The sequence below is a fragment of the Zonotrichia albicollis genome, chromosome 3, assembly GCF_047830755.1.
Source record: "Zonotrichia albicollis isolate bZonAlb1 chromosome 3, bZonAlb1.hap1, whole genome shotgun sequence".
Taxonomy (NCBI): Eukaryota; Metazoa; Chordata; class Aves; order Passeriformes; family Passerellidae; genus Zonotrichia; species Zonotrichia albicollis.
Genome location: NC_133821.1, coordinates 52,236,261 through 52,243,647, shown reverse-complemented (window position 1 = coordinate 52,243,647; position 7,387 = coordinate 52,236,261). Strand labels below are relative to the sequence as shown.

At 44.2% G+C, this 7,387-nt stretch overlaps 1 protein-coding gene across 3 annotated transcripts in view; it reads left to right on the top strand.

Moving 5' to 3' along the window:
• The first annotated feature begins 2,291 nt into the window (after nt 1-2,291).
• The window catches only part of THBS2 (thrombospondin 2), a 35,013-nt gene continuing 29,917 nt past the window's right edge, over nt 2,292-7,387 (top strand). Inside the window, exons 1-4 of one of the 3 annotated variants that reach the window (XM_074537437.1) lie at nt 2,292-2,653; nt 3,958-4,032; nt 4,960-5,516; nt 7,011-7,095. In XM_074537437.1, coding sequence (XP_074393538.1) covers nt 3,963-4,032; nt 4,960-5,516; nt 7,011-7,095 — 712 coding nt within the window. In that variant the 5' untranslated portion in view covers nt 2,292-2,653; nt 3,958-3,962. The other 2 variants (XM_074537436.1, XM_074537434.1) reach the window with 2 other exon arrangements.

Sequence of the window (7,387 nt, the reverse complement as noted above, 5' to 3'; positions counted from 1 at the left end):
TTTCACACAGTAAAAGTCACAGAATTTGTCTTTTGGATCATGACAAAAGCACAAAGTTTCAATTTTATCAGAAAAACAGTAAAAGAAAAAAAAATAGCATGTAAAGCATATTCCACTTTATTGGGATTCCTTCTAATGTAGGAGAGTTCAAGTCTTCCCCAAAGTCAAGCTCAGTCAGAATGACAGGTTTAAAGTCCTAGGCAAAACCATGGAATATTTGGTGGACATCCATCAAATTACAGTTCTTTTTGAGACAGTGCCATACCAGAATCTTGACATTCTCCAGCGATTTTCAGTAATGTATGTTACCTTGTACGATGTTTACATGATCCATAATGGAAAGTAAAGTCCCAAGGGCTAGTACAGAAGGAAAACAGCAGATTGAAAAAGGCATAGGGAGGTGCATAAAGAGATGAGAAGTTAAGGACCTGTGCTCATGTCCGATGTGCTGGTCTGAAGCAGTGAAGGGTAAAATAATACAGAAAACCATCACTATGAGATCTACTGTTACCTCAGCTGTGTTCATATGTTAGCAAATCTGACTTTACAATCTCTCTAATTACCATTGTTCACTTTCCCTTTGCACTGAAAAATCAGGTAAATTGAGACACGTGAATATTATTCCAATGCTTGCATGTGTACATTGGCTCGCTGAGCAAAGCAGAGTGTTTGTTTCCTTGATACTTTCCATCAGGAATCTTGGAAAGAAGATGTTTACCTCTTCCAAGGTGGCCAGGGGGAAAGTGAGCAAGGCAAGCATTTTTATGGTTGTGGAAAGACTACAATCAAAACTGTCTTCTCAAAGGTCATCATCCTATATATAAACCACTCAGCTCAAAACAATATGCTATCGATCCTTCATTCCTAGAGCACTCAGAGACTGAAAGGAAAGATTTGCTATGAGGCAGCTGGTTAGAAGGTGACAAATAAAATTTGTCTCTATTGTTATTTTATTGACTTAAAAAATTCTATTGTAAAAAGGCTTTCCATATAAATGTACAAGTAATTAATGATATTATCTCAAAGATGTTTGCTTCTTCTTGGTCTCTTAAACACTTTGCTGCATTCTCTTCTCCAGCTGTAATCCCAGAGCAGCTTCCTGATGAGAGTTATCCCAGCACAGTTCAATCTAGTGGAAAACATACCGCACAGCTACATATATAGATATAAAGACTAAGTCTTAATATAGCAGGGGGAATGAGTAAACCCACTAGAATTTGAGGTTTTGTGAACATCATTAACTATTTTTTAAAATTCTTGAGGTTTTGCAACTGAAAACCAAATGTTTTAGGAAGACAAAAAAGCCCTCTCCCTCCTATCTTGGCTCAGTCCCCTGGATCCTGTGAGAAAGGGGAAGGCTCCTTGGCTCCTGCTACCCTGCAAGGCCAAGGCCAGCCAAGTTGGAAGGAGCTTCCATGGCAAACGGAAAGGGAGCAGTGCTTGCATTGGCATTTTCAGCTGTAGTGACAGACTGAGCCTTTTGAAGTCTTCTGAGCTCTGAAATATCAACACCTTTTTCTATTGGAATTTCAAATTGTGACGGGTGAAGTTAATGACTTTCCGGGCTCTGTTTTTTGGGTTTTTGTTTTGTTTTGTTTTTTTTTTTTGAGGGGGGGAATGTTTTCATTTTGTTTGAGTTTTGGTTTTTTGTGTGTTAAGATTTATGAAGTTTGTTCACCTATGCATTTGACAGGGCTACATTTCTTGGATTTTGTGGGCAACTGAGCCAAATCCATGCCACTTCACACCAGCTGCAGAATTCTTTCACAGATATTCTGCAACCCCAGCTCAGGACTCAGCATCTGGGATCATGGTCTTCTCTTTGACTTCTGATGAATGTATCCACGTGTCACGGCAGCTTCTGTGTGTAGACCTACTACAGGAATGCATCCTCCTGCTCTCTGTGGAGCGTGATGCTGGAAGCCGTGCTGGCTGCTCCTCAGGACGTTGACCTTTAAAATTCAATGGTTGTCCTTGCTTGTGGAGAAAGTTCCCAGCTCTCCTAACGTGTCTAGGAACAGCCTAAGAGCGAGGTTTCTTTCACAAGCCCTGGCTAAGGCTCCCTCCTCGAGGAGCACGCCTCAGTAAGCCCTCATCGCCCTCCATGGAATGAAAAGGGGATGGTGCTTCTCGCGTAGAACAGCGGCACCGAGGTGCTTGCGCTCACTTGAGGGGCCGCTGGCTGACATCCAGAGAGCACTTTGCCAACTGACCGTGGGACGGCAAGTCTCGGCTTTAGGCTATTGTACAATGTAAAAGTAAAAAGGATAAAAATGTGAGAACCGAGCCCTGGAGAAGGCCGGATTTTGCCGCGCTGGCGGCAGGAGCACCGACGGAGCTCTCAAGCGACAAGTGTCCCCGGGAGAGCCGGGCCGGCCGGAGGGGCCGCGGACGCGCGTCTCGCCCGCGGGAACCGAGCTCGGCTCGCCCCGACGGCGGCTCCGGGCCGCGCTCCTGCCCTGCCGCGGGGCCCGGCGCCGCCTCCCGGGGGCTCCGCCGCGCTCCTGCCCCCGCCACACCGACCGACGGCTCCCCTCCGCTCCCCTGCCCGCCCCTCCGCTCCCGGGGGCAGGCCGCTGCCGGCCTGCCCGCCCCCCGCACCGCCCCTGCACCGCACGCCGGGGGCGGGCCCGGGCCGGCGGTGGCCCCGCAGGTAGGCGAGGCGGGGAGGGGGCGGCGGGGTTTGTGTCACCGCCGCGGAGGGGCGAGCCGGGGGCGCGCCCCGGCGCCGCTGATTGACAGCGGGGCCCGGCCCGCAGCCCATAAAGGCGCGGGGCGCGGGGCCGTGCAGGGACTTGCGACGGCGTCGGCAGCAGCGCGTCCATCCCGCTCCGCTCCCGGCCGGCCTCGTCCCGCAGAGCCCAGCGCGCCGTCGGCTCCCCGATGCCAGGTAGGCGCAGGGCGGGGAGGTGCCGTGCCCGCTGCGGAGCCCGCTCGGCGGGCGGAGGAGGCTGTCAACCCGCTCGGAGCTCCCCGTGGGCATTAGCCGGGCTGCCGGCCCCGCAGGAACTCGGGGTGCGGGGAACAGCCGCGGGGCAGGCGGTGTGTGCGGGCACCTGCCCGGGGCAGCCCTGCCGCCGCCGCGCCCGCCCCCAGGCACGGTGTGTCCCGCCGGGAGCCCCCGGGTTCGAGAGGTGAGAGAGGCATCCTGGCGGCCGCCGGTAGCGGCGGTACCCTGGAGATGATGCCAGGTAGTAAAAGTTCCGTGTAGAACAAAGAAAATGTAGACACGAAGCGCTGGCGGCATCCCTGAGTCCTTGCAGTAATGTGTGGAGTTGGCAGTGCTGAAGTTATTTGGCTGTACCCAGAGAACTGGATTTCTGCACATTCCGGGGAATGCTTCTGCTCCATTCATTGTGAGACACATATGGAGATGCAATTATGTGGTTTATAACTGCACAGTGCTACAGGGCAAGCCCGGCATCACATTAAGAGTCACTTCATCCAGCTGTGGTTGGGTACAGAGGATTGTACATATTTTTATGTATATGGAAGAGAGTGTTCGTATCCTGGCACTAAAAAATATACTGAGAAGTACCCCTATTACTGGAAACTGACATCCAGTTTAGATCCTATTATCCTACAAGGATTTTTGGCTGTATATTGTGCTCCAAAGTAAGGATGTCCTAGCAATAAGCTGTATCTCCTGTAGTGTTGTATGGTCTCTATGCCAGCTACTGAAATTTCATTAAGAAAATAGTAATGTATATTTTTTGTATGCCTTTCCTTTTTATTAAGGACATCGTCATAATTCCTCTTCCCTTCACCTGATGTCACATTTCACTTCTGCCATTAAGAATAGACCCAGAATAAGCATTACAAGAATCAATCAAAATTAAAAAAAATATTTTATATATATATAGTTGCTGTTTATGGCATTTCATGAGGAAAACGGCACTATTTATAACTGATAAATATAATTTCCCTAATACTTACTACTTTTTGGTTTATTCATAGAAGTTATGCTGAAGAGGAGAGGATTGCTGTGGCTTGTTGTCTTGATAACCCTGTGGGTTTCCTCAAACGCTCAGGGTAAGTTCAGACACTTCTTAACTGGATACAGACTGACTCTCAAAGTTAAAAGTTGTATAGAGTTGGCTTACCTGAACTACACTGGGCAAAGTAATCATAAAGGTTTTTTATAGAAGTTCCTGGGATATTTTTGGTAGAAAAAATACCTTGCCAGTGCTAAATGAAGATTTCTCAATATATCTCAAAATTGCTTTCTTTAGAAATTATTTATGAAAATGTATATAATCCCAGAAATAATTAATGTTATACTTTTCTGTGTGGTGGAAATGTATGGTGAAAGTAACATAAGCAGAATCACTGATAATTTAAAAAGATAAAAGTAGAGAAATAGACATCTACAGACCAAATATAAGTAGATTACAAATTGGCACAGTGCCAGACCCTCATTTACATCTGATTTCTTGGTTACAGTCTTTAAAAGTAAATCTCTTTTTTTTTTTGGTCATCATGTAGGCACATGGACTCTCATAATTTGGTTTTCCATTATCTGGTAATCAAAATGTAGAAACTGCCTCAAGTTCCTTATCCAGTCATATATTAAAAAAATATTTAATGCATGAATTGGTGCATGCATCCATGTCTAGGCATATACATGGCCTACAGAATAGATTTATGTGTAAAAGTATGTACCATATGGTGCTATAAAATATGAAGCCATAATGTACGAAGCTACCGCAGCAAATGTATAATGAAAAGTGTTTGTACGCATGGAGAGAATTCTCATGTAAATGAAAATGTCAGGTAGAAAATATGATTCACTTGCCTTCTTGTAGGAGCAGTTCCATTTGCGGAGGCCAGAAAGTGCTGGGTTTACTCTGCTGGTCCTTAATGCCTGTCATACAATTGCAGTTACTAAGTGTACTGAACGGTGCTGTTTCTTGTAAAACTTTTTGTAGGCACATTGTCACATGTTGTTAACTTTTTCAGATGGTGACAAGGAAGAGGAGACTACCTTTGATTTACTTCAAGTCAGTAACATAAACCGAAAGACAATTGGAGCAAAGGTGTTCCGGGGCCCAGACCCCACTGTGCCAGCGTACCGGTTCATTCGGTTTGACCATATACCTCCATGTAAGCCCGAGAAACTAAAAAAGATCCTAAAACTAATACGGCAGAATGAGGGCTTTATCCTCTCGGCCACCCTGAGGCAGGACAGGCAATCTAGAGGCACTATCCTTGCTTTAGAGGGTCCTGGCATCAGTGAGAGGCAGTTTGAGATCATTTCCAATGGCCGGGCCAACACCCTGGACCTTATCTATTGGGTGGATGGCTTCCAGAACGTGATTTCCCTGGAAGACGTGGACCTTGCTGACTCCCAGTGGAAGAACCTCACCGTGCAGATAACGGGGGAGAACTACAACCTCTATGTTGGCTGTGACCTTATTGACAGCTTCATCCTGGAGGAGCCTTTCTATGAGCAGCTGAAAGCCGAGAGCAGCAGGCTGTATGTGGCAAAAGGGTCCACTCGGGAGAATCATTTCAGGGTAGGTGACCTGCAGAAGCTCGGGTCTCTGCTGTGGTAAGAAGGTAACTGCAGGTAGTTTGGGAAAATGCAGTGGGTGCAGTTTTGTTGTCCCAGCACCTCTTGGATTTGATGGGGTCACAGGTGTTCCCAAGCAGACTTTCTTCAAGGTGTGCTTTTATTAATTGCTGGATCTGTATTGTATGATTTTTGGGGTTCCTGAAAGCAAGGACAAAGCAAAGTCTAAATCCAGAAAAAGTGTGCAAAACCAATTTTTGGGTCTCCTGTGCAACCATCTCTTTTCTCTTCCAGATGTAAGACTTCTAGAGATGTTGAGTTTTTGTGGTGATTTGTAGAATTTTTTGCAAATTTCTTGAAGAACTGTTTTTACATTGAATTAATCTATTCAAATAATGTGAACATGTCAATATTTTTATTTTTCTACTTGAAAGAAGAAAAAAATAGAATTTTTAATGAAGCTGAAGCATGTGGTGTTGGTCCATCCTGTAACAGAGCATCCCGTTTTACCATTTTGACTGTTTCTTTTCAGTTTAAATTTTAAAGAGGAAAAATCTGAGAAAAGAAATATAACAAAAAGTTTTGATTAGTCCTGTAAATGAGTTTATTTTTCTTTTTGTGGAAAACATTTGACATGAACCAATTACAAGCTTTTTGGTTTTCCTATCAAATGAAAGCAACCTTCTGCCTCATTAACTGGTGATGTGATCTGACCCATCTGCTTTAAGGATGGCTTTTTTTCAGTCACAGCTGAAGTAAGACTTGAACTCATGGCTCCAAAAATTTCAAAAAGCCTTTTCTTTCTCATCATGTTGTGCCATCTAGTTTTCAGCCAGAGCCTGACATGCTGGAGTTTGGCTCCATGGGATGACCAATCTTGGCGGGGACTTCAGAAGTTCTTGGCCAAAGTCTCTCCATTCCTGCCTCCATGACTATGTTACTCCACCAGTGGTGCTCATGAAACTGGTTTTGAAGCTGTACTGCTAAGTGGCTCATTGAAACAATCTGGCTTTTAATTTTTTTTTTCTTTGAGGGTTTTTTCCCAAGTGAAATTGATACCAATCTGGATTTAGAGTGTTGTCTCAGAGTAGGGTCAGCACAACTGAGCAGGCAGTGAACTGTGGTGCATGGAGATGACTGGCTAAGGATGAAAGTGTGATGGTGGTGATGGTGCAGAAAAGTTGGCTTTGACCCTATGACAAATCTAAAATTCACTATGAAAATGGAGATTTGAGCTTGTAGCAGATTAATATCTTTTATTATTGCATGTTTCAGAACATACCTATCTTTGTGGCTTATAATACTGAAATTGTATATAACAAAGCTATACCACTTTTTTTTTTTCCTGTATGTCAGGTTTAATGCTTGTAGATTTGTTTTTTATGTATTTGCTTCTGTCTGAATCCAGTCAGTGGCATCAAATTGAGACAGATCAATTATTAGTTACTCAAAAATTGATCTTACTGCTTTTAATTGCTTTTTAAAATTATTATTACAGGGTCTTTTGCAAAATATTCAGTTAATCTTTGATACTTCGATAGAGGATGTTCTGCGTAAGAAAGGATGCCAGAGAAGCCAGTCAAGTAAGGCTTTTGTTATCTTGTTAATACTGTTCAGTTGAATCTGAAAATCAGAAATGTCAGTTGTGAAATATTACCCTAAAACCAGGCAACAGATCCCTTTGAAATGAAAAGGAGAACAAGCTTTTTGATAGTAATGGGAACTTATATGTTTATATGATGTCATTTCTACTCTCTAGCCTATTATTTTAGTTCAGTTACTTAGGTTTATAACTCTTAACCTCTGTTTTAAAGCTGGGGAAAAAAAGTGTTGAGCAATAAATTAGTAGAAATGAAAGGGAAAAAAGCATATGTA